Raw genomic sequence first — 27885 nt, forward strand, 5'->3', positions numbered from 1 at the left:
TGAGTGAGTCCTCCTCCAACTTAAATACCTGGCAGGTGTTGATTAGGAATATTGGCCCCACCTGCCAGGTGAGTAGAATACCAGGGTTTTCAGAGCAGCAGACGTAACAACTTGAAGAAACAAAGCATTCCCACACCATCATTTCTCCACCACCATGTTTCATAGTTGAGGACATCTTTAAAAAAAGCAGCATCGATCCAGCATAAGAAGTTGGCTTTACTCAGTTCAACCCATTAGCAGATTTGAATGTGGAGACTTCCTGGATGTGGATCAGCTTTTTTATCTCCTGTTTGTGTTTCAGAGGAGACTGGGTGTGCACGCTGTGCAGAACTGACCAGGAGCCCATGGAGACCTGTGGCTGTGAGGACACCCCCTCCTCCACCCAAGTCAGAGCGCCTTACACACTGTCCGAGCACAACCAGAGGGTGAGCTGAGCTGGGATCAACAAAACCAAAAACATTCAGTTTGACTCTCGTGTCTTGTTCTTTACAGAGGTGTGAAAAGTTGTGTCTGCTGCTGTACTGTCATGAGCTCAGCGCCCCGTTCCATGAGCCCGTCAGCCCTCTGGTCAGTCCAACAGGCTCAATTATCAGCACTGGATTACAAAATGTGTCATCCCACTCTTCAATATAATCTTCTATGGGATCTCAACAGGCTCAGAACTACTACCAGATCATCAAGAGACCTATCGACCTGTCAGTGATACGAAGGAAACTGGACAAGAGCAACACTCTTCATTACTTCACACCAGAGCAGTTTGTTGACGACGTTCTGCTCATGTTCAAGAACTGTGCCACTTTTAATTATGTATGTTTTTGATGAAAAGTCTGGTGTTTTGCTGGTAGCTTTTCAACACGATCAACATCCTTCCAGTAGATTTTGAAGGAGAAAAGCGGCTCGACAACAACAATAAAAAAATTACAGTAGTTCAAAGAACATAAACAAAGGGTTAAAATGGAAAGTCTTTGTTCTTCAAACGTGGCTAATCCTCATGGGTTTCTCTCGTTCAGCCAGACTCCGAGGTGGCCCAGGCCGGTCGAAGCCTGGAGGAGTTTTTCCTCATCAAGCTAAAGGAGGTTTTTCCAGACCAGACGTTTCCATCAGCCGCTCAGGACCGGACGGACAGAGCTCGCCTCCACTGGCTCAGCAGGAAGAGGAGAGAAAACTACAGGAGGAAGAGACATGTCTTTAGTGGCAAAAAGTACTACCTTTAATCTTCATAAGTGAAAGAGCTTGAACAGAATTTAGGAAGTTTGTTCTGATGCTTCTTACCTAATAAAACCCCAGTGACTTCACCTCAAATAAGGAGAATATCCTCTCTACCTTTTCACTATTTCTGAAAATATGAACAAAAAACATGTATTGTTAAAGAGAAGTTGCCTTTTTGACTTTTTAAAATATTTGCTTTCCTTTTGCCAACATTTTATTGTAACTCTCAATGAAGCTGATAATAATTAATACAATCAAGCACCACCAGAGGGCGTAATAGACTCCAGTAAAATCAAACTGCACTAATGGAGCATTAATTTGTTTTCAGGGGGGGTTCTCTTAATTTGCATTGTAATGTTTAGTGCTGGGGGGTATGGAAAAAATTGTATATCCAGATATAAATTACTTTACATCATATTAACAATATATATTAATGATAAATATACCAAATAAAGTATATTTTCAGTTATTCTCTGGAAAAAATGACAAAAATGTCATTACGTTTGACTTTATTTTTTCAAGCAACATGTAATTGAATCGTCACAAATAAAAACATTTCTTAAACAGTTCAGCAAAAAAAATAAACAAAAACAATAGAAAGTATACAAGAGAAATGGCACGATATACACTTTTTTTCATAAACTTTATTGAACGTTCTTTTAATTTACCAATGTTCACATTTACATACAATTTTGTATTTTTTTTTTATTAATTGGTTACGGAAAACACTACAAGTACAGTGCAACTGGCACATCAACACAAAACATTAACAAACCAAGCGTTACAGTATGTGCAAACTCCAAAAAGTAAAACAGTTCTTTTAAAATATTAAATGTTCTTGAAGCCTTCAGATTTTTGCATGTGTTCTATAGTTTGATATGTTTTAGGTCCAGATAAAATAAATTAAAATGGGGTTGTGAATTTGACCATTCGTGCATGATTTACACTTTTATCGCCCGCATGGTCTGTATCATATCACCCAGCACTAGTGTTGTTGTTGTATGTTTGTGATGTTGTGAACAGAACAGAACTTTGACTTCTGCTTAGAGAAAATGCTGTCAGAATTCATGAAAACTTTATTATTGTATTTAAAAAGAATACAAAACTGCTGAAACACAGAAGTCAGAGTTATTCTTTAAAAAGAATGCGGTTCAAATGAGCCTAAATACCGATGTGATACTTACCGCATTTCTCAGGTCAGCTGGATGAGGACACGTTCACCGCGTTGGAGCATTTTCAATCTCTGGACTATAAGCTCAAGAGAAGTTTTAATCAGAGTTGAACTAATTCTTACCTGATATTGACTTCCAGGAGCTGAAAAGCTTTTGGTTATCCTTGATCCATCAGATATTCTCCTTAGGCTTTGGACTGACCCTGCAGCAGTCAGCTGACCTGTCCAGTGTGAACCCCGCCTTTACCCAACAGTAGCTCCAGAAACCTTGAGACCCTGCAAAGGACGTCGCGAGTTCTGAAGATGGTTGGATGGCTTTGCATTTTACTGCTGGAACAATAAAAAACTGTTCCTAAAAAAAGTATCCTGCACATACAGCAGGGGTGTCAAACTCAATCTGACACAGGGCAAAAATCCAAAACACACCTTAAGTCGCAGGCCAAACAGGATAAACATTTAACACTCTAAAACTACTTTTTTAAAACTTTTAAAACCGTAACTATTTAACGTAATTATGAACTACAGTCATGGCCAGAAGTTTTGAGAATGACACAACTATTAATTTTTCCAATGTCTGCAGTTTCATGGAAATGTACATATACTTCAGAATGTTATGATGAGTGATCCACTCAACTGAAATTGTTTGCATAATCCCCATTTGCCTTGAAAATGAACTTTATCACTGAAACTACGTTTCCCCTGCATGTCAGCCCGGCCACAAAAGGACCAGATAACATAATTCTCAATAAAAGCTTTTGATACTTGTGAAATGCTTACCATCATACCATAGAAACATCTGGCAAACACCTAAAAACCCTGAAGGAACAGACCTTGTGGAAATGTAATATGTGTGTCATTCTCAAAACTTCTGGCTACGACTGTAGATATATAGCATTACCTGTAATAATAGTGTGAATGCTGTAAGATGAATTTGGATGCTGAAGATGCTGAAATTGTTAGCAAAAAACACTGAAGCTGATGGCTGAAAATTCTGAAGTTAATAGCTGAAAAAGCTAAAGATGGTAACCAGCTAAAATATTAGCTGGATGCCAAAATGGCCTACAACAAAAAAAAAAAAGAAAAACAAACAAACTAGCATGTATCTGAAAAAATATCTAAACTTTAAAATATCCTAAAAACTGAAAAAGCCTATATTAGCCAAAACAGCTAGCATGTAGCTGAAATATTAGCTAAACTCCAAATAGCCCCAAAAATCTTAGTAAATGCCAAAATAGTCCAAAAAGCTAGTAGAATGCCAATTTTTAAAACTTTAAAAAGGCAGGAATATTATTCCAGAATAAATCAACTTAAACCTTAAATAACTTTCAATATTTTACTCTACATAGAAATATATTTTGTCAAAATTCTACAAGTTAGAAATGAGCACAAGATAACATTGGGTCATTAATAACAATAAAATGATCTGGAGGGCCGGATAGAATTACCCGGAGGGCCGGATCCGGCCCCCGGGCCTTGACTTTGACACGTGTGACCTACAGGTATTGCTGTAAAATGAGTAGGAGCGTTTTCTATCTATGCATACCGTGAGCTTCACAACCGCAGGAGTCTTTATTGCATTTTGTCTACATTCATGGTAATAGCAAAAGTAGAGCTGGGCGATATGGCCAAAACAAAATCTAGATATTTTTCCTTCCAAATTCAATTTTCGATTTAAATTAATTTTTTTCCTCCCTCCTTTTATTTTTTTAACAAAGATTACAAATGACAGAATATTTTTAACAAAAACTATTTTATTTTAACATGTCATTTTGAAATTGTTTCAAACACAAAGTGAAACTAAATACAAGCTGTAAAAATGTTTATAGAACAATTCAGCAGGTGTTTTGTGATCTACCACTAGCTGAAGCATCCTATGAAGAGAAATAAAATAATCATTCGGCAGAACACTTCTGATAGCAACAGCCTTCAAACTCATGTTGCTGTTTGTGGTTTGATGCTCCAGGTTACAACCTCAGTGACCAAAAATCTTTTTACTAAAAAAAATGTAAACATATTTTTTTAATGGACAAATTATTACATTATTTTACTAAGACATTTACACGTGTTTTAATTGAAAAAATATTATGAAAAATATTACGTTGAATGCAAACCTTACCTTTACACGATCAACATAATTCCAGCAGATTTTGAGGGAGAAAGTGGCTAATTGAGCTAGTATTACATTGATCGGTTAAGAAGTTACAGTACGTTAAAGATTCTGTATTTAAGCGTCTGTGGCGAGGCTTCAGGTGTTAAAGGGTTAAAGGAATCTGCTGCACAACCTTCTCGGTGGACGTTTGAGCAGACTTGTTTTGCTTCGACGGTCCGCTGCTGCGTTCTGGATTCCACTTCTTCTGTTCTCATTCTTGTCGAGGCGCTCCTGTACAGGACATTTTGTTCTGTGAGGCGATTATTTAAAAACAAAGACCTCTGCTGGAAATTTAGGCCATCTGAGTTGCACAGGAATGCAATCAGTCTTTGTTTTCAGACTGGTCTACCATGTAATGTAACTGAATGTTTGTGTGGTGAAGGAGCAGTGAAAACACGAGTGTTTGTTCTCTATGAAGATCAGACAAAACCCTCTGGATGAAATCCACCAACTGATCTAAAACATGTCGGCCGTTCAACAAAGAGATGAAGGTAAATGTTGGACAAAGGGCAGTTAATTATAGCCACTCGCTTTTTTCAGTCCATTAAACCTCAGTCACATGCTTTTCCTCACATTTCCTCCGTAGCCTCACTTCTCCTTCCTCTCAGTGGTCGTGCGTTGAGTTGTGCAGATGTTCCACTTAAAAACATCAAAGGCCTCGTGCAGTCCCTGCTCGCTCCGTCTGCTTAAATCACTAATGCACACAAAGAGGAGGAAAGGCCCACATACCTCCAGCTGCCCAGGGAAGCGTCTTCAGACATCTGCACCTACTGTTTCCACCCACCTCTGCAGCTGCCATGACCCCTCATTTGTTTTTAGCATTCATCTCCAGTTCCATTAAAAGAGTTAAACTTGTTTTATTCTGGGAGGGACTAGGATTCATGGCCGCTTTCTTTGGAGTTTAGGGATGTTTTGCCTCCTTTTCTCTCTTGTTGATCTATTGCATTAAAAATTCTTGAGTTATTGCGTCTGGGGCGGGATGAGTGTGTGATGTTTTTTTTGGATGCTGTTAAAAGCAGAGCTGGTAGTGTTTTGCACCCTTTTTTGAAAAAGTATGTCTGCTGTCTTCAAGAAAAGCTGCTCCTTCGTGCGATGCATCGCTTCATTGCTGACTGTATCTTTGCTAACGGAAATTCCTGGAATACAAAGAAGGAAAGAGTTGAGGATGCTGGACATGTGACCTAGAATGTGTTCTAGAGCAGAAACATGCTCAAGATGTTTACAAGAGTTTATAGGAATGTGGTGGACCGGGCAGTAAAGGCAAGGACAGCCAAAAATATATCAAAAATATTTACATTTATTTTCAAAAAAATATATCTCAGTGAACAAAATGGGCCCTTAAAAGAGGTCAAAGTAACAAAAGCAACTGAAGCTTTAAATAGGAGGACAAATCAACCAACTGAACAGACAGAGCAACAAACTTAAACTGACCTGACTAATTGGAAACACAAGGGAACATATATAGTGGCTGATCAGACCAACTAGACACACAAGGGGGAACTGAAAAAGACCAAGACAACAGAAATACAGCAAACAACAAAATTAACTTGTCCATCCTAAAGTAAACTAACATAGAAAAATATCAAAACTAATAGACATAAAGTAGAATGTTAACTTAATCAAAGTTTAACACAAAAAGAGTTTCTCCTCCCCCGGGCAGTGGTTCAGTCCAATTAGTGTCCTGCTGCATATAAGGCCTCTGCTGGCTGGCATGCTTTCTTTGTGTCAGGCCTGACATAGTGGCTCCAGCAGACGGCAGCAGCAGCAATGGTCCCCACAGCACCGGTAACTCAAAAACACAAGAATAAATTAATGAAAGAAAATTGAAATAAAGCTTAAATTGTGTGACAATAAATTTATATTTTAACAAAAACAAGTGTGTCTTGTAATTGAAATAAAATGTATCTAAAGGTGTGTGCAAGTGAGTGTTTGGTGCAGGTTACTGCCCTGATGGTGTGGCAGCGTAGGCAGCCATCACAAGGAACTATAAGGGTTTTAACCAGCAGCCGTGACTCACACAGCACTCATGGTCTCTGATCGAGTCCGATGATCGTCCAAATGACTGGCAGCCAAAGCCTCACTACGGGCTCCTACGGCAAGCGATACAGCTCAGGTGAGATGTGGGAGCGGTCTAGCATGGCGGATGACTCCCATTGGGATGGCTGCAGCTTCAGGCTCTGCTGTCGACCTCGCCAAACTCTGTACTGATGCAGGTTCACTCAATAACTCACTATTTATTACCATTTAGGTCATTAATAGCCCCAACTTCACATAAAGTGCTGCGACTCGGCTCCAGTGTTCGGTGACAGTTTGACCCCAACGAAACAGATTTGGAGCGCCGGAGAGGCAAGGTCGCGGACGTGATCGTATGTAGTGGAGGTTCCTCTCGCATTTTTTAAGTTACGTAAAGACTCTGGCGGTCATCACAGCCGTAACGCTAGCCGTGGAGGCCCAGGGTTATCCACATGCACTCTTGGGGGTTCTGCAGGTTTTTGTTGTCCGACCTGCACAGGGTTATAGAGAGGAGCGGCTGCATTTTAAATGGAACACACTATTATGGGCGTGGTAAGTGTATTGTGAAGTATTTAATTTAAGGAACATGGACCCCCCCCCGATCCCGCACTCCCGTGAAGGAGCCGCATGTGTGTTGTGGTCCAGAAAAGGGATGGCCAGGCCAACTAAAGGCAGAAATATGGTATGTGCATCCATCTATGGAGAAGTTTGGAATTATTTTTGTGGGAGAAATACAGAGACGCTGCCACAGACTCTAGGATGATGTCATGGAGAGGACTGCAGCCACACGCAGCGGCAACCAGAGCTTCAGGAATTGAGCCGTTTTACTTCCGGGTAGGGAAAAAAAAATCATGAAAAATAACTAATATTTCATTAATAATTCATTTTTAGTGTTCCAGAGGTAATATATGATCTTATATATAGATATAGTTCACTCTGAAAGGCTTAAGAAAATCATGGTAGAGCCCCTTTAAGGCTCAGGTTTGACAGTAAGGCTCAACATATATAGACAAACTAAAACTAGATTAGTCACAAGAATCAAACTATGAAGACTTACTGTTTGACTCTGCTAACAAAATACAAATAAACTTGATTTTATTCCATCAGATTCCGCCATCTGTGATTTTAAAAACAACAAAAAAAATGTTTCTTGCATTGGTGTTCATCATTTTCTAAAAAACAAAAAAAACATTTTGTTGTACTCCTACTTGTACTTTCTGCAATACAATAAAGGCTATTCAATCTTCATTCATTCCTGATTTCATCATTCATTCATTCATTCATGCATTGTGCAACTCAAATTCATAGATTTCATATTGAAAAAATCCATCCATCCATCCATCCATCCTGTTTTCTTCCATCCATCTATCCATCCATCCTGTTTTCTTCCATCCATCTATCCATCCATCCTGTTTTCTTCCATCCATCTATCCATCCATCCACCCATCCATCCTGTTTTCTTCCATCCACCCATCCATCCTGTTTTCTTCCATCCATCCATCCATCCATCCTGTTTTCTTCCATCCATCCACCCATACATCCTGTTTTCTTACATCCATCCATCCATCCATCCATCCATTTATCCATCCAACATCCAACATCCAGAACCCGCTGAATCCCTTTCAGAGTCACAGGGCTGCTGGAGCCTTTCCCTATACTGTTGGCTGAAGGTGAGGTACACCCTGGACCGGTCTCCATAATGTCGCAGGGCCACACACTCACATGCACACTTAAGGACAGTTGAGAGTAACCTATGAAGCATGTTTTTGGACTGTGGAGGAAGCCAGAGTTCCAGGAGAAAACCAAATTTGCGCTAGGAGGAGTGCAAAGTCCACACAGGAAGAACCCCACCAGGATTCAAACTACAGCGTTTACATGGTAAACAAATGCAGCCTTTAATAATAATATCAATTATTTAAAGCAGGACCAGAAACTATTGGAATATCTATAAAAACTCTTGGTACCAAAATCAAATGACTTGGAGTCAGATCGGGGACAAAAAGTTCTGATGGGGACATTCCTGTTGCAGACTGTTGTCAATCCAAATATTAAATCAAATAAAATGTGTGCATAGAAGTGTTTGCTCTCTCAGTCTGAACATTTGTCATCTAATGTTTGTTTTGCTGAGGATAAAAGTTCGGTTTATGTGGAGTCATCTTTGGGGTCCAGATGACTCCACCCACATATTGATGTGTGATTCCTTCCATGACAAATGTGGACAAAGGTGGACAGGATTTTATGTCTGCCATGGACATTAGTGAAACTCAAGAATCAATGATAAAGAAAAGTTCAGTGCACTGTCTTGTGGGGTCCAGATGACCCCACTTTTAATGTGAACAAACCAAGGAGAGTGGAAGGGATAAGAGTGTTGAAAGTCCCACTCTGATAATCTGTTGATCTATTGTCAAAATGTTGTCAGTGATCTATTATGATTTTAGGGTAAAAACGTGTCGTTTTCTAGGACATAGTTTCTGCAGAGCACCAGGAGTTCATCAGTAATTCACCTCTGAGTTGTGGGCAGAACTGTTGGCATAAAAGTAAGACTACGTTAATATCCTAGCTGTTACATCCCCAATGGGCAAACTTGGCTCATGTCTCGGGGAGAAAAACATTAAAACTGGACACCAGTAAGAGCAAAGGGAACACAGTTTATCAAAGAAACAAAACCCTATGTCCAGAAAGAAAGAAATAAAATAATTATTGTGCTGGTCGAAACAAAAAGACAAACCAAAAGGCATTGGAACCTCGGCCAAACATAAAATAAGTCATGGAGACTGCTGACCCAGCCATGTGGACCGTCTGACTCAGCAGAAAGAAAACAAATAAACAAAGCTCGCAAACTAAGACTACCAAGATCCGAGTGAGTGAGTGAGTGAGTGAGTGAGTCCTCCTCCAACTTAAATACCTGGCAGGTGTTGATTAGGAATATTGGCCCCACCTGCCAGGTGAGCCGAATGGTAAAAGTGTTACCAGAGCAGCAGCAGACGTAACACCAGTAATTCTCCTGCTAGCTTACAGTCCATCACAACCTTAAGCTACAAAAAAAAAGCTCTGCAGAGCTATCAAGTCAAACAGTTTAGATCCAGATTCCTGCTCAGATGAGGAAAACTAAGACGTTCATGGATCTATTTAGCTGCTCTAATGGAGCAGAGCAGGGAGATTTTGGCCTTGTCCACCGCAGTTGCTGCATCACAAACCTGAGCTTTTTTATATTGCCGGTTTTTGTCTGCTCCTTACGGAAGAGGATTAGGGCCACTGGAAAAAAAAGCCCATGAAAATTCTGACTTTAATCTCAGAATTCTGAGATTAAAGTCAGAATTTTTCATGGGCTTTTTTTTTTTTTTTTTTAGTGGCCCTAATCCTCTTCCGCAGCTCCTGACTTACCACGATTCAAATAAAAAAATACTCAGAAATGACATATGTAATCTTAACTTACAAATGTCCTCCATTATGAGGAAAATGCAACTAGAACATGCTAAACACACCAAAAACACCCTTTTTTATTGGAGTGGGTCTTTAAAGAAAATTTCATTTTAAGCAGTTTTATTTAGATGGAAAGCCCCTGAAACCTACAGTTTCTGCATTCAATGACGGTTCACTTTTCTAATCCTTTGCCTGTTTGGCTCAAAGCCTGTGTGTATTTTAGGCTCAACTCAGCTTCTTCCAAGTCATGAATGCCAGATAAGCTCATTTCCTTATATAAATAGAACCTTCAGACAGGTCCCTGGCCCACACACATCAGCTTCTGCCAATGTGCTATTGTTACCTTTGATGTGGCCGTGATGAGATTTCTTTTGTGTGTGTTTCTGTGCGTCTCTTGCTGTGTGTAGCTTTTGTGGGCACATGACGTCGTCTCACATGAAAGTCTGCCTGCATCCACGTGTGGATCCCTCAGGACAAAATGTTTCTCCTGCTTTGTTTGCACGGATGGTTGTACTTTTTACTGCAGGAAAGCGAAAGGAACTAGAAGTGTAGTGAACACTGTAGGAATGCAATCTGAAACGTGCGGCGTCACGTGGAGGAGCAGAAACTCATCACACCAAACTCAAGTGTTTGTCAGAATTTTGAAGCTTATTAAAATTCTTTCCATGCAGAATGGTCTGAGATTAGGAATAATCAGCACCAACATGGTTTCACAATCTGCCGCATTAATCTCTCCTTCCCTTTGTTCTGATGGCTGTCTGCGGGAATCTGAAGTGACATGTTGGTGATTTTGGTCCAATCGGACATTCCAGGACAAGAAGTTCTCTGGATCCAGTTATTGTGTCCTCACGCAAGTAGATAGTTAGAGTATATCATATGTAAACAGCGCCGCATGGTGAAAGCAGCATTTGGTAATGATTTCATCCAGGTGATGCTTTGATGCTTTGCAGTTTTGTGAACATGCAGCGTAATGTCAGCTTCTTTTTATTTGACATGTTTGACTCTCTGATCCTGTAGCTGCAGAAACCCTCGTCTCTTTTCAAAGTCATATTGAATTTGAATTGGCAGAAAGATCAACTATAGCAGGGGTCTGCAACCTTAAACACTTAGAGAATCATTCGGATCGATTTCTCAACAGCCAAAACCCAGTCGGAGCCCCAAAGTCTTCACTCACCCTTTAGAAAAATAAGATATTGATTTATATTTATGTTTTCTACTGACATGATACATTTAAATAAACTATTGTGTGTTATTTATGGCATGCATAAAACATAAATAGAAATAGAAAAGAGATAAAAAAAATATGAGTTTCTAACTTTTGACAGAGCTTTGCATGACTTCCTTTCAAAATAAAAGACATCCTACACCATAAGATCATGTAAAGGCAGCAAAGACAGTAGGAAGTGTGAAGTCACCAGCGATTAAAAAAAAGTTCATTTTACTGTTTCTGGTGCATTTCAGCCACAAATTCATAAATATAACCAACAAAGACTAAATCAGAGCTCATGAAGGGACCCCTACCATCTATTAAAACCATGAGGAACACTTTAAATCCCTGAATTTGTTCAAAAATAGAAAATCCGCTTTATAATCCAGTGGATTATAATGTAACGTGACATCCTGATGCAGGAAACTGCTCCGTGCTTCTGTTTCTGGACTTTCACGTCCTTCTGGACAGGCTGAAAAACTGGGTTGGAATATCCGGATCCGCCTTAAACTGGTTCACCTCCTGTCCCACTGGTTGATCCTTTTCCGTGGTATCCTCTAAGTTTAAGTCCTCCTCTGCATCCCTCTCTTCTGGTGTGCCACAAGGCTCTGATTTGGGACCTTTATCTTTTTGTTTTATATCTGTTGCCTTTGCAGCACATTTTAAGTTCTTTTAATGACATTTCTTATCATTTTCATGCTGATGACATTCAGCTTTATGTGTCTTTTAAACCTCAGGATGTTTTTAAGATACAGATTTACACAGGTGTCTGGATTTGGTCAAGAGTTGGATGAATGACAATTTTCTCCAGCTAAATGAAGCTCAAACTGAGGTCCTCGTTTGTGCTCCTGACAAATACCACTCCCAGATAGTGCAGTGGCTCGGTCCACTTTCCTCTTTTGTCAGGCCCTCTGTCAGAAACCTCGGGGTAACTCTAGACCCAGTTTATCTCTTCACTCTCATGTTGCTGCACTTGTTCGTTCTTGTTTTTATTATTTAAAAAACATTGCTAAACTGAGTCCAGTTGTGTCACGTTCTGAGATGGAGATGCTCATTCATGCTTTTATTTCTTCTCGTCTTGATTATTGCAACTCCATCTTCACATGTCTCAGTAAAAAATCTTTAGAACGTCTTCAGGCTTTCCAGAACTCGGCTGCAAGACTTTTAACCAAAACTTCCAAGTATTCACGTCACCCCACTGTTGATCCAGCTGCAATGGCTCCCCATTCGTTTCAGAGTGCAGTTTAACATCCTGGTTTTAACATATAGAGCTTTTAATAATCAAGTACCGGTCTATATGAAGGACCTTGTGCAGCCGTACGCTCCCAGCAGGTCCTTCAGATCATGTGACCAGGGCCTGCTGGTGGTTAAAAGAACTCGGTGAAAAACTAAAGGTGACAGAGCCTTTGCAGAAGTGGCTCCAGGGGGGACCACCACAGAAACTGTGGACAAACCCATTTGGGGCGCACAGTTTCTGCTACTGTTAAACCATGGACCCAGCTGGGCTTGCTGGCCAGGTATTAGCTGTGTACATATTTTGGCGAGTTTTTGAGTATGTGGTAGGGTTTAAATTGTTGCTTAGACGCACAGTAAGAAGAAAGAATTGTGAAAACAATCTGATTCTTCAGTCCAGATCTGCTGCAGGAAATATTCTCTCTTCATATCTCCTTCAACCAACAGTTCTGACCTGGAAACGTTAAGAATCAACCAGACCACGGCAGTTGTGTCAAAACAGGCCTAGTCGTATGCTGCATTTTGTTCTGTGACTTTTACAGTGTGAGTAAAATGGTTGAAAGCATTTAAGATCAAGTTAATCTGGTTTGAAATGCTTGCTGTGAACTGAAGGAGAGGGTCAAGAGACGGAAAAAGCACAGGCTGTAAAGAATGCTCATTTAACGAGCTGCAACTTTGTGCTTGAGATCGTTTCCAAAGTTCTCTGAAGACTTTTCCCATCGTATCACTACGCAACCCTTATGACACCAAAATATCATTAACACGGAGCTCAGCTGGAACATGTCTGCTCTAATCAAACAGGATAAAAATGACTCCTGGAAAGCAATGAAAGGCCTGGAAAGGGAAGGTTAATGCTCAGTGAACTGGAATCCCTGGACAATACTGAATAACGCAAGTTCCACAAAGTCATTTACATGTCTCTGGTTCATATCTGTTATCCACAGGCTGATCTGAACCAAACTTTAAAGAGGATCATGACTCATGTAAAGCATTTGGAAGGAAAAAGGAGGCACCAGGAAATCTCTGAAGCCGTCTTTTACAATTACATTTACAAATACAGTATTTTCCACAACATGGGGCACACTGGCTTCCAAACACACCATAAATGAATGATCTATTCTTGAATTTATGTTATACAATGAAGTTTGCAGTTACAATGAACTGTAAGGAACATTGAGCAAGACGAAAGAGTCAGAGATGAGTCCATCGAACACATTCTCACTCCCAACTCGTCACATATTGACATTTGGTTAAGGACCCCTCTGCATCACTTTTTAACGTTTTGGGTGTCTGCGTTACGCTTTGCCGCTGAGAAGAAGCACTTTTCTTCAAATGTGATTGATTAATTTTTGCTGTGGTATGACCTTTTTGATTTGATTTGATTTGATTTGATTTGATTTGATTTATTCATTTGTTCTTTTTTCAGTTAGAATGTACAATATATACAATCTACTAATGAAGAACAGGAGTAGGACGAAGACAGAGTCTTATAAACCCCTACCCCACTCTTATTATCACATAATACCAACATATGACTAAATGAGTGGCATAATCAAAACAAACACAAAATGAAAACCCGTAATAAAAACAATATCACAGTATTAACGTCATGCTGCATACAAATCAATCATTTTGTTTTTACATTTAAACTTAAAACAAACAATACTTGAACACTTTTTCAGCTCATTATCCATCACATTCCATTTTTTAACCCCAGCAAAGGAAATAGTCCTTTGTTTAAGTGTAGTTTTTACTTTGGGTACTTTGAAGTCTTCATTTCTTCTATTTACCTCATTTATAACAAAAATATTTTGTAAACAAGGTGGCAACATAAAATGTCTGGCCTTAAACATTACCAACAGTGTCTGCAGAGAACATAAATCTTTAAATTTCAGTATTCTTGACTTAAAAAATAATTTGGAAGTGTGCTCATCGTAGGAAGTCAAATGTATTATTCTTGATGATTTTTTTTTTTGCAGAATTGTTAAAGGTTCTAGGTTCGACTCATAAGAATTACCCCAGACTTCCAAACAATATGAAAAATATGGTAAAATCAAGGAGAAATACAGAATATGCATAGCTTTTTAATTCAACAAATATTTAGCTTTGTTAAAAACTGCAAGATTTTTACTTATTTTTTGTTTTATATAAACAATATGTTGCTTCCATTTTAAATTCTCATCAACAATAATCCCCAGAAATTCATGAACTCTTTCTATGTCTACACCATTCCTTCATTTTTGAACTGTTGTTGTTCTGTACATTAAAGCGTTGGAAGCTCTGCGCTAACGCTAGTGACAACTGGTGACGTCATCGAATGGAAGAGTCTGAATTCTGAGACAAACTCTCCGTTTGAAGGGCTAAACATAAGGGAAGGGAGAGGGGAAGAATTCAGATTGGGCCTTAGAGTAATAAAGTGTGACTGGCTGATGGACCAACAGATTCTCATCCCCAAGTCGTCACAAATTGACATTTGGTTAGGGACCCCTCCAAGTCACTTGTTGACGTTTTGAATGTCCCTAATTCCTTGTTTTTTTTAAGTGGTGGCTGTTCCCATTAAACCATAAGTCCCCAACCACTGGGCCATGAACCGGAACCGGTTCAGTACCATGACGCAGAGCGCACCAGTACTCAAACCTGGTAATGGTACCCTAACCCTAACCCGGGACCGGATGTGATACTGGAAGCTGAACTGGATGCGGTACCAGACACGATACCAGACCTGAACCGGTTCCAGATGTGGCACCGGACGCGAACTGTTACCGGGTTAGGGTACCAGTCCTGGTACTGGACGCGTCCCGAGTACCAGTCCGTGTCTGGTACCGCATCCAGTACCGGATCCGCTACCGGATCTGGTACCGCGTCCCGAGGATTGTGTACCCTTGATTTTACGAACATTCAGTAATTCAAATAAACAACGAGTTGGAGACACCCAAAACGTCAAAAAGTGACGCAGAGGGGTCCTTAAAGGGTAACCAAGCAGGCAACTTGGAGGCTGACTCCACCCACAGCCAAAATGTGAAACTCCAGTCAGAGTGGTGGAACTGAGGAACTGGACTGTTCTCACTACCGGAGCTGCAGATCATGACGTGGGACTTCGGAAATGACGATGGACTTAAATGGTTTGACCAATCACGAAATTCAATGATCATGTCATACCTCAATTCAACCTGTAGGGGGCAGCACACAGACAGTTTCTGACTTTATCTTCAAGAAATAAACACGTTTATTTTAATTTGTCAAAAATCAGTCAATGACCAACAAACAGAACTTTTAAAGCCCATTTATGGAGGTCAACAGAGAAAAAAAGTTGATTTAGAGTTTGGTTACCCTTTAACCAAAGGTCAATATGTGACGACTTGGGAATGAGAATCTGTTGGTCCATCAACCAGTAACACTTTATTACTCTAAGGCCCAATCTGAATTCTTCCCTTCCCTTATATTTAGCTCTTCAAACGGAGAGTTTTAAAAAAATAGTGTCTCAGAATTCACTTTCGCTTGATGATGTCACCAATAGTCACTAGCGTTAGCGCAGAGCTTCCAGCGCCTTCCAGCACACTCTGCTGAAAGTGGCGCTGTTGGTGTTTTGAATACACTCTCGCGGCATTTTTCTCATGATGGAGGACATTTGTACAGAAATTAAGCTCAAATTTTCATTTCTGAGAGTTTTTTTATTTAAATCAATACGAATCAGGAGCAGACAAAAAAATGCTAAGAGAGACACAAGTTTCCTGTTCTGCTCTGCAGCGGGGAGGGGGTGGGGTTACTCTACGCCAACGGTCCCGCCCACAACCCACAGGTGTATTTCTAATGAAGTCCTGCTGCTCTGCAGAAACTGTCCTGGAAAATGACAGGTTTTTAGATTTTGGCTAAAAATAGCATCATCATAATGACAAGAGAGAAAAGTCTATACCACTTCTGAACAATTAACTAAGTAATATTGAAGTAATATTGCTTAGAAATATTTTTCCCGTAAATCAATACAGGTGAGCAAACAGGATTGATTTGCAATGTATGTGAGCTTACAGAACCTGCAAAAAATATACATAAATTCATGTTTTTTTGTCTTCTGATTTAGACCATCAGTATTACTATGAGGAGAGCTGCACTGAAACATGAAGGACAGGATTTACTAAAGGCTTGCACGTGTAAAAACGCATAAAAACTTGAAAGCACCTGCAAAAACACACTGCAGTTGATTCATTAATACGAGGACTCCATGAGAAACGGGCTCAAGAACGTATGCAGTTCATATAGATATGCAATATGGAGGATTTTGGCAGGAGTGTGCAAAAACTGAGGAGTGCATGTAAATACGTTCACTTTTTACAAAGGCTTAAAATGTTTGTTTTTTTAACTCCTTGCTACTTTCACATCATTTCCAGCAAAGCATGTTCAAGTGGACATTTGTTATGAAAAATCTATGTATTCAAAGCTCTCACGTTCATGGGCCACTATGCAGATTTTTAGACCATTTTCTGGCTCTACATCTAAAATGTGTCCATTGAGCGCACGTTGAAAGTTAAACCGGGTCAAACTTTGACCATTTATGGAATTGGTAGTGACGTATTAATGTAGTCTCTTTTAATTCACAGAAGTGACAACTGTTTGAACATTGATGATGTGATCGGCTGTGATTCCATGACATCAAGTCTTTCATATATTGGAAGAGAGCTGTTACAGAAAAAGTCAAGACTTTAAGATTCTTGTAATATGCAGCACTTCAATGTTTTCAACTGTATCAACTGTAGGTACATGTGCTAGTAAAAGCAGAAAAACAAAACGAAGAAGAAGCCCTTCCCTGCTTGATCACTGTGAACACTATGGACCACATGCAGGTACGTAACTCATCCACTCTCCTAGGCGTGTTTACATTAAAAGTGGGAACATCATTTCTTTTCAAAGAAATATTTTTGAAAAAAAAAAATGCAGTTAAAAAATATTTTTGAACACAAAAGATTAAAAAAAAGTTTGCAATTGCAAAAAAAATTTTGAAAGCAAAAAAATTTTTTTTGGAAAGCCAATATTAAATATTTATGTTTGCAAAAAACGAATCTTTATTTTTAACACTTTACATTTTGTTTGCAATTTAGAAAATTTTTATCTCAAAACTGTGTCTTTTGCTTGCAATATGGTGACACAAAAGTCACTCCATACAGGCGGTGGAAACCTTTGGGTGACCTCTGTGTGGGAGGGGGCAGGATCAGAACAGATAGATGTTTGCAGCCAGGAGAGAACAGAAATTAAGAGAAGATAGAAAACAGAGAGGAAGGAGGGGGGGGGCATCAGATGAGTGAAAGAAAACAGCAACAAGAGGAATGAAAGAGAAGAAGAGAAGGAGCTTCCTGACATGCATGGAGACAGAGAGGGCTGCTTTCTTTCCTCTTCTGTCCCCCTGACCTGAAAAAGTGAAGCAGCTCCCTGAAGAGGAGGAGATTGCGAGGAAGGACAGTCCTGTGCCCCCTCCCTCCCCTCCTGCCTGAGTATATAGAGTGTAAAGACTAACCCAAATACCAGACACAACGCGGAGCTGCAGACTCAGAGGCAGCTCAGGAGACGCAGGCATGAACGACATCAAGCTGGCCCTTCTGGGGAGTCAGGGGGCTGGGAAGTCAGGTGGGAGACTTTTCTGGTTTTACATAAACATCTTTTACTGTTGGATCCACTCTGGTTGCTTCACAGGAAAGACCTCTTCAGTGTTTTGGTGTAGGTCCAACTGTTTCTGCATGTTTGATCATTTCTGGAGGAGCTTTATGCTCCAAAAATCTGTCGCAGTTCTTCCTTGAGACTGATGCCTTTTATTTATTGACAGTCGGACTCTTTGTTCCATTGTTGAAAAGAAGTTCTGAGTTTTGAGTTTACGATGATGGTGTGCAACCGTTTGAGAAAATACTTGTCTGCCAGGACTCACTCTGCAATAATGTATTATCAAAAACTGCAGGTCACAGTTCTGCCAAAAGCTGGAGCCAGATAATGTTTGAGAAATACTTCTGTGAAGATTTGCTTCCAAATGATGCCAATTACTCTGCTGGTTTCATGTTTTCATATTACTTTGAAAATATGTGGGATTTTGGTCTACTAGCACTTTAAAAATGCATTGCAAGTTTTTTATAATTTGTGATTTTGTTTTTCCAACATGCCAATAACAATTCAGCAAGGAAACACAATTGAAAAATAAATTAAAAAAACATCTTGAAAACATAATATTGACAAAAGAATGGGAACATTTCAACCAAAATTTGGGCATGTTGGCGAAGGAGTGGGCAGACCCAAGCTTATTTAAGCCCTTTTACTTTTCCTGCAAGCTTAACAACACATATTTATATTTCGGCATGCCATCAAGGAAAATAATGATAAATAAATCAACATTTTAGTTACACCACCATAGATTAACTAAATGCAGCATTCTATTGCATTAATTTTTTGTCTGTTTCAAAACCCTTCATCAACCTGTCAGTTATAACGTTTAGTGGTCTGATGCTGAGTAACAAAACCAAAGTTCCCTGGTTCAGTTTATAGACTTCTGTGGTTAAAGACCCACTCCAATGAAAATGATTGTCTTGATGTTTCTAACAGGTTGTTGCGGCATTTTTCTGATGATGGAGGACATGTATTAAGAAAATTAATATCAAAGTTGCATTTCTGAATATTTCTTGATTCAAAATAAGTCGATGAAAAGATGTTGTTTGAAAAAGATCATATATGTGACAGAAAATACAATCAGCAAGCCACAGTCACCTTGCTCTGCTCCATTCTGATCATCCACTGACAGACAAACAGATCCATGGACGTCTTTGTTTTCCTTGTCTGAGCTGGAATCTGGATCAGAACTGTCATGGGAATGCTTTTAAAATAGCTCAAAAGACGATCGAAGTCTGTCTTCAAAAAAAAAATATATATATATTCTAGAGTTAATTTGTAAAAATGACTGTCTCTGGGGTTTTATGTTTCACAGTGATAGTAGACAACAACAACAACAAAACAGTATGGAAATTGAACATTTGTCAATTTGGTCATCTCCAGGAGATCAGGTCTTTGCCATGAAGGCATCAGTAATGTTGGAAATAAAACAAAAAAACTAAAAAAACACTATGACTTGCTAATTTAACAAGTCAGAATAAAGTAGAAATAGAACAAAGGCACTCCGTGTTTAAGAAAAATCAGTAAAAAACAAACAGGGCAAAATTTGTATTTTATTTTATACTTTTGTGCTGAACGAATTGCTTTGTTGTGAAATGGTTTCAGCCTTGGAGGGGTGAACAAGTGATGCATTCTGGGGGATATTTTGTCCTGACAAGTGTCAAAGGAAGTGAGAAATGGGGCTGGACTGTATAGCCTTCTGTATAAAAATACTTCTTCCCTTTCAAACAGCTCATCAAACCAGCTTTAATTGATCATCATTAATTAACTTAGTTTAGTGTGAGTACCGCCACTTTTCCATGCCAGAAGTACTCCCGATACGAAATACTCGACTCCAAAAACTCTAATTATGATTGTTATTTTTTTGAGAACAGAAAGACATAATTAAAGTAACAACCCAGATTATTCTACATCTACACAGAAAACAGGACATCTCTTTATTGTTCAATATTAACATTCAAGATGCTTTGACTTCCATAACAGAGAGTACTGCCACTTCCTGTTGTCAACTTAAAGCACTCTGTCTGTGTACAGCTGAAAAAAATGTTAATTTATGATTGTAGATGATTTCACGTTGTTGATCTTTCTTTATTATCTGATCAATGAGATCAAAAATGTGTTTGATAAATCTGTTTAAGTTAAAAATTGTTACGAAGTGTTCAATTATTTTTATGCTTAAAATAAATCAGCAAATCAAAACATTGTGATCAGTATAAACATGTGGACACACAACACACTGAAAAAGAACTCGACCAACAGTGAGACCCAGAAGAAGTTGTTGTTCTCTCTTTGTGTCTCTTCTCTATCAGTGTTAATGTTTTTTGATTTACTGTAACTTTCAACCGTTAACACGATCAGTCCATTTCTCCCTCAAAATCAGCTGGACTGATCGTGTTAACGGTTGGAAAGTTACAATACGTTAAAGATTTCGTGTTTAAGCGTAACCGGCAACGGCTCAGGTCTTAAAGGGTTAATACCATCATTTTTAGCTTAAACAGAAAACATACTGAGAGTGTTTCTAAAAGTAATACTGACATTTTCTGAGTATTTCTAGCTAAAATGTTATATCTGGGTGATTTAGTGTTTATGGTAAGACTTTAAAGTGAACAAAGGTCCACGGTTTTGGGAGACATACAAACTTTACATTTTTGGAGGCATTGTTGTGTAGCTTTTTAAAATCTTCTTTCACTCTTTTGTAAAGTTCTAAAGTCAGTATGATCTTTCTGGATAACAGATTCATAGTGTTTTAGCTTGGCTGTACAAAAGCTGGTTACAGACAGCAGGGCCAGCCCTGGGCATCAGAGACCTAGGCGTCCGCCTAGGGTTCCGTCTGCTGGAGGGGGCGCCAAGTCATAAATCATAATGATCATATTTTCATTTTTTTTCTTTGATGCACCACTAATTTCATGTAAAAAGTAATATTTCAAAACGTAAATAACTGAAAATACCTGAAAAGTTATGTAATCAGTGACTGCAGAGCAGCGCCCTGCCAGAGTTCCTTGAGTACCAGTGTCACAAACGGGCAGACAGGAACTCAGCACAGTTAAAAGCCAACAAAACTAAACCAGAGTCAGATAGGCAGAGGTCAATCATGAGCATGGGATCATCCAAAAAGAGAGTAGGGTGGTTAGGGTACAGTTGAGGGTCAGGGCAGGCAGCAGGTACTCAGAGATAAAGCAGGAAACAGAAGATCAGGTCCAGATAGAAACGCTCAGTAATGCAGGCAGAGTGGCACAAACAATACTTTGCACTGACTCAGGCTCTGTGCAGAGCTTAAGTGTCCTGTGGGTGATTGGCAAATGAGAGTCAGCTGAGCAGCATCCAGGAACTGTGTGCTGGGGCTGCTGGGAGATGGAGTGTAGTCAGTACTCTGGAGACTGCTCCCGCCAGTGACCAGAGGGGGGGACAGAGCTCTGACTCCTGACAACCAGGTTAGGGATACAGATGGTGTTGTAATTCATGTTTCACAGAAACTCTGTAACTTCTGAGGTCCTCTGATGTTTGAATCCGCATCATACCAATTCAACACGGCTCTTTGAACACACCCGTCAATTTTTGAGATGATCCTGTGGAAAGTTCTATTTAGTTTAATGTCCTCCTCCGATCAACTTTTTGCGCAGAGCAATCCCACCCCCCTTCCCCTCCTGTTGCTAGGAGCGTGTGGCCCACTCAATGTATTTTCTACTTAACAAATGCCATCTTTTTCAAACTACCTTTTTATCTTCTCCTGATTCACAACAATTTGAATTAAGAAATACTCATGAATGAATGATTTTTCTTTATATTTGTCCTCTGTCAATAGAAAATGGAGTGGGTCCTTCATTTCCTCGTCTGCAGGTGCTTCATCATTCCCATCAGACGTGCATGGTTAGCTTGATGTGTGTACAGTGTTGACATTTGCACGTCTCTGTGGTTGAAGTGTGACCTCTGTCTGTCAGAGGCCCACCACCAGCACAGGTCAGCACCTCAAACTCCAGCATTTAATTGACAATGATAGTGTGCTGTGGGCCCAGAAATGAGCCCAGTCTGACAGTATGGTGTTCTGCTCACAGCTGAGTCACAATAAAGGACTGAAGTTCCTTTCATGTGAGGCTGAAGTTTCACCCGTCCAGACCGGCCGGTGCTGGCGTGGCGTTGTGCCTGCCGGGTGAAACGAGAATCTTTTTTCTGTCGCTGCTGCCGCCACCTTTGAGAAATGAGGCTGTAATAACTCCATGATTAACACAACTTTTTTCCCTTTTTGTCCTGCCAGCTGTCCTTGTGCGCTTCCTAACTCGCCGCTTCATTGGTGAATATGCATCAAACGCCAGTAAGTGTTTCCAGATTTACCAGACTGCATCACTGCTGCAGCTCAGCTCAAAAGACTTTTATTTAAATACAACATGCTTGTAGGACATGTTCTGAACAGTCAGAGGCTTGGAGAATCAGATTGGGCTGAAAGTAGAGATTTTTGTTCAGAATTTTGTTGATGGATCTTTATTTCATTCAGCTTTTTTAAATAAAAGCATAACCCACATCAGAATAAACCAACTCCTTTGGGTTAAAGAAGCATGAATTGTTCCAATATTTTGACACCATGTCTTATTTTCTGAAGTTTATTTCTTCTAAACTTCATGACAGACTCACTGTACAATAAAAGGCTGTCCATCGACGGCAGGCAGCTGAACCTGGAGGTTTTTGACCCCTGCTCTCAGGTACAGAACATCTACCGGCTCTGCAGGCTCGGCCACAGACAGTTGTTTAACCCAATATAACCATTCATGTCTGATAAACACATTTCTGAGACCTCTATCTCATCAACACAGTCCAAATTTTCCTTAAAAACCCACTGGATGTACCTGGTCCATGTTTTCTGCCCTGCAGTTCATCACCATTCCACTAGGGGCAGTAGAAGGGCTTTCCCACTTCATTTCAAAATGGTTGCTTCTGTGAAACTTTATTTTTTAAATGTCTTCATTTGCAATTTCAAGGACAATACAATTATAGACAAGTCCAAAGAACACACGCACAAGGGATGCGAGAGAGAGAAAATAATAATAAAAAAACGATAATAAAATAAGGACAAAGATTTAAAAAAGAAGAAAACAACAATATTGAAATAAAAAGAGCCAGAGATTTTCTAAAAGTCCAATACTTTTATTTATTGTAAAGTTTCACAGCAATTTTGGTTTTAAGATGTTTAACACATGAGAAAAAAAGGCTTCCATGAAACCTAAAAACGCTTTGCCAGGAAAAATTAAGCAAATTTTCTAAACTTTATGGTGAGAATAAATAATTAAATAGTGTTATTCATTTTTTAAAATAACTACTTGTATTGAAAGAATATAAAATTAATTGATAATGAATTCTTTATAATCCGGTTACTTGATGGTAAACATGTATGGATCAAATTGGCAACATTGGCTAAATAAAGTGATTTGTTTTCCACTTGTCAATATTTTTGCATTTTTAACTTATGAACTAAAATTTACTAAAACGGATCATAATTTAAATTATTTAGTGTGTATCTCTTCAAAAATGATGTTGCATTTTTGTGGATTTCATCCAAAAAAACATCTTAATCCCCCCAAAAAACAGGATTTTTCTGTCAATTCTTTGATGTAGTATTTTACTGGCTGAGCAGAACTCGGGCGCTTCTGTTTTGACTTATTTTGTTGGAATATATAATCAGAAAATCTGTTCCTTTCCTTTCTTGTGCCGTGTTTAGCCTCAGAAAGGTTTCTTTTTTTTCTGTGAAAGGAGTTATATTGATTTGTTCAATTTTTGTGTCATTACTGCTGTTACTAAACCTGGTTTAAAAATCTTTTTCTGACTGGGTTTCATAAACAGCAAAGACTGTGTGCTGAATCTGCGCAGGTCTGTGACCTCCAGTGGGTTTGGTCATGTGTGTGCTGTCTTTATTGCTCCTTAGCTGGGAATCCACAGGGTTTATGAGAATCTCCTGAGGCCATGTGTCCCAAAGAAAAAGAGGATCCACATTACTTACTTTCTTCTCTTTAAACAAAAACAAAAAGCTGGACTTTTCCTTTTATTCTGATGTAGACCTGGAACCACCTAAAAAAGTTGCAGAAAAGAATGCACATTTTCATTCTCTATAGCCCACGGTAACATCCCTCTTTCCCATGTGGAACACCATGTTCATATCCTGAACCTCCGACCTGAAATGCAAACAAAAACTTTAGAGTTGCAAGGAAAACAGGAGTTTAATGTGTTTTTTTAGGTCCTCAGGCATGTTCCTGCCTCATGTCCCACTGAAGGTCACCTCTGTGTTCCTTTAAAACCCCAAAGTCAGTTTGTTTTTCAAGCAGCCTGCAGTAAATTCCTCTGGTGCAAGAACAGGACTTTGTAAAAACACAGAGAAACACAAAATCTTTAACATTCTGTAACTTTTCAACCGTTAACACAATAATTCCAGTAGATTTAGAAGTTATAGTAAATCAAAGAACATAAACATTGGAGCTATGGTGTTAAAGGGCTAACCTGCAACTCACATTTAGAGTGTAAAGCAATATTTATAACTTCATAACTAGGACTCAGGAACTAAAGGATGTGCTGGTGTTCTGGTAGAGCTCAGAGGCCAGGTGTATCCTGGAGGAACCAGTGGACTGGGCTGACGGCTTTGTGGTGGTGTACAACATCAGCGACCGCACTTCCTTCATCAACGCCAAGAACATCCTGCTGCACATCCGAGAGGCTCGCACGGAGAACTGCAAAGGGTGAGCGGCCAAAAGGAAACTGCAGGTTCAGAAACAAAACATTTCAACTTTCAGGTGACAAACCGCTCCCCAACAAAGATACCTCTAAATGAAGACGTTACTGACAGAAAAGAAATAACAGACACTTACTGTAGACGTCTTATACTGGACACCTCAAACAACTCTATTTGATATTAGATGTCTACCAGTAGTGTTCTGCGTATAGAGGTCTTCTGTAAACATCTGATCTTTGGACATTTTTATATATCTATCAGAAATCTATGCTACTCAGACTGAAAAACTTGGTGGGTCAGTACTAAACTGGTTTTGTGTCAATTGGTAACTTCACTTCTGAGCCAATAGAAATTACATGTGGAGTGCCCCAAGGCTCCATCCTGGGACCACTTCTATTTAACATCTACATGCTCCCACTGGCCCAGGTTATAAAGAACAACAACATTAGTTACCATAGCTATGCAGATGACACACAGATATATATTAGACTGACACCAGGAGACCGAGGCCCTGTACAGGCTCTTGGTAAATGCATTGAGGACATTAATGACTGGATGTGTCACAACTTACTTCAATTAAACAAAAACAAAACTGAGGTTATTGTCTTTGGGGCTAAAGAAAAAAGGTTAGACGTCACTACAGAGCTTCAATCTATTCAACTAAAAACTACCAACCAGGCCAGAAACTTGGGTGTAGTGATAGACACAGACCTAAATTTTGATAAACACATTAAGGGAGTCACTAAATCAGCCTATTATCATCTCAAAAATATCTCAAGGATTAAAGATCTGATGTCTAAGCAGGACCTGGAGAAACTAGTGCATGCTTTCATCTTTAGTCGACTTGATTACTGTAACAGTGTTTTTACAGGACTACCAAAAAAATCCATCAGGAAACTGCAGCTTATTCAGAACTCTGCTGCTCGGGTTCTCACAAGGACCAAGAAAGTAGACCACATCAGTCCAGTTCTGAGGTCTTTACACTGGTTACCTGTCTGTCAGAGGATAGACTTTAAAGTTCTGTTACTGGTTTATAAAGCTTTGAATGGTTTAGCACCAAAATACATGACTGACCTCCTGACCCAGTATGTACCAGCCAGACCTCTCCGGTCATCAGGATCCGGTCTTTTATCAGTTCCTAGAGTCAGAACTAAACATGGAGAAGCTGCATTCAGCTTCTATGCTCCACAGATCTGGAATAGACTTCCAGAAAACCTTAGATCTGCTGAAACACTCAGTGTATTTAAATCCAGGTTAAAGACTCACCTGTTCTCAGTTGCATTTGATTAATATGTATTCAAAAGTTTATGTCCACACTGTTTATCTATGCTTGTTTAAACTGCTTGTTTTAAATCTTATTTTAATGTTATTTACTATTTCTTTTGATTGTTTCTGTTAATGTTTCATGTAAAGCACTTTGAACTGTCTCTGCACATGAAATGTGCTATACAAATAAACTTGCCTATCATAGCACTTCTTCTAAACATTAACTAAATATAAAATAGAAAAGTCAAATGTTTTTATCATTGTGATTATGGTGTCCTGTCATCCTTTTTATTCAGAAATACATAACATTAATAGATATGAAGCAAAATAGCAGATCACTTTTTAAAATTTCACCACATGTCTTTACTTTCAGAGAAATGGACATCCCCATATGTCTTGTGGGTAACAAGCAGGACCTGTGCCACGCCCGGCAGGTTCGAGAGGACGAGGCTCGCTGCCTCGCCCAGGAGAACCGCTGCCACTTCCAGGAGGTGTCGGCAGCTGAGAGTTACCAGGACATCGCTGGCCTTTTCACGCAGCTCATCCGGCAGGTAATGGAGCACCTGAAATACAGAGCCGACCGGCGGCGCTACAGCGGCTCCAAGTCCATGGCCAAACTGATCAACAACGTGTTCGGGAAGAGGAGGAAATCGGTGTGAAGATCTGAGCCGCAGGAGCTGAAAGACTGACAGGAAACGGATGAGTGGTCACCGGATGCTCCAGAAAAACAGCAAAGACATGAACTCTGATGATGACCTCGTCTGTCACTGGGAACAAAAGCAGCCAATTGGAGGGCTCCATGTGTCTGTCATCAGCGCCAGAACATCATCACGCTTCAAAAACAGGACCAGAAACAAGTCAAAAATGTTTACTCCATTGGCAGATTAGTCCATAAGCAAATAGGCTTTCTCAAATGAAGATTATTTTGCTTGTGAAAGCCTTTCTTGACAGAAAAGAAACCTTTTTTTTTTTTTTTAACAAAAGTGCTTTTTTACTTTCTTAAGATTCAGCTTTTGCTGCGCAGAGAGACGTTCTCATCCTCAGATATTTGGTTTTGCATGACACCAGCCCCCTCATCCACACAGTCCCACAAGCTCATTTAAAAATCTCACTTTTGATTGATTTGATTTTGATTGAAATTGAGCCTCTTGGTCCGTTTATTTTATGTTGCACTTCATCTAAGCCATTACCATGTTTTTATAAGAGCTTCTATGATTTTTAACCATGAAAAAATTTGTATAAATGGCTCAAATATTTTCTATTTTGCTCTAAAGACTACCATAATCTGTGTATTCTGTATATAACAACTGGTATCATAGATATTTAAATGTTAGTCTAAAACCAGTGAAATGTCTAAACAACACAGAAGTGAAGGAACGTATCTGTTAAGACCATAGACTTATACATATTACTGTTACAGTGATGTTGGACAGAAAATATGTCTAGCTAGTTCATAAGTAACTGCACGGTATATATCTGTAGAGAGGAATGTCATAAACACTTTTAATTTGAACTGTTTTCTCTGAATAACAAAAAAAAACACCATAAAGGTAAATATCTCTCTAAATCACTACAAATGAGGTCCAATCATAAAATAATTTGGTACTTTTATCAAGTATTTTCTGCTAAAAAAAAGAATAAAATACAGATCAACTCCATCCCCAGACACACTGAAGTGTTTCCAGACGTCTCCACTAGATGGAAGCACACAGTTTCATACTGATTCTTTCCCTCCAGGATTTTCCCACTCATACATTTTGATGAACAGCACAGTGAATCATTCCAGAAGTGTCTTTGGTAAGGACATTGGCTTGAAAGATCAAAATGAAGATAACTGATATGAACGTCTGCTCCTGTAAACTCAG

The 27885-nt window shown here is 39.3% G+C and overlaps 2 protein-coding genes across 2 annotated transcripts in view; both read left to right on the top strand.

The window, feature by feature from the left end:
- LOC112151803 (transcription intermediary factor 1-alpha) overlaps positions 1–2581 on the top strand; it is an 11509-nt gene extending 8928 nt beyond the window's left edge. Inside the window, exons 7-10 of the mRNA XM_036212169.1 lie at positions 302–425; positions 493–567; positions 655–807; positions 1011–2581. Coding sequence (XP_036068062.1) covers positions 302–425; positions 493–567; positions 655–807; positions 1011–1214 — 556 coding nt within the window. The 3' untranslated portion in view covers positions 1215–2581. The remainder of the gene's footprint in view (positions 1–301; positions 426–492; positions 568–654; positions 808–1010) is intronic.
- Positions 2582–17674: 15093 nt separating this feature from the next.
- rerglb (RERG/RAS-like b) lies at positions 17675–27533 on the top strand. The gene is made up of 5 exons (XM_024280697.2): positions 17675–18021; positions 22298–22354; positions 22666–22739; positions 24613–24761; positions 26394–27533. The coding sequence occupies exons 1-5, from the start codon at positions 17970–17972 to the stop codon at positions 26677–26679; spliced, it is 618 nt and encodes a 205-aa protein (XP_024136465.1). The 5' UTR covers positions 17675–17969; the 3' UTR covers positions 26680–27533.
- Positions 27534–27885: the final 352 nt, after the last annotated feature.

This window comes from Oryzias melastigma, linkage group LG6 (assembly GCF_002922805.2).
Source record: "Oryzias melastigma strain HK-1 linkage group LG6, ASM292280v2, whole genome shotgun sequence".
NCBI lineage: Eukaryota > Metazoa > Chordata > Actinopteri > Beloniformes > Adrianichthyidae > Oryzias > Oryzias melastigma.

Excerpts from the sequence above, each read along its gene's own strand:
- rerglb (XM_024280697.2), top strand. The coding sequence starts at position 17,970 with ATGAACGACATCAAGCTGGCCCTTCTGGGGAGTCAGGGGGCTGGGAAG. Across the intron at positions 18,022-22,297 it reads TCAGGGGGCTGGGAAGTCAG|CTGTCCTTGTGCGCTTCCTA; the intron begins GTGGGAGACTTT and ends TTGTCCTGCCAG. Across the intron at positions 24,762-26,393 it reads CGCACGGAGAACTGCAAAGG|AGAAATGGACATCCCCATAT; the intron begins GTGAGCGGCCAA and ends CTTTACTTTCAG.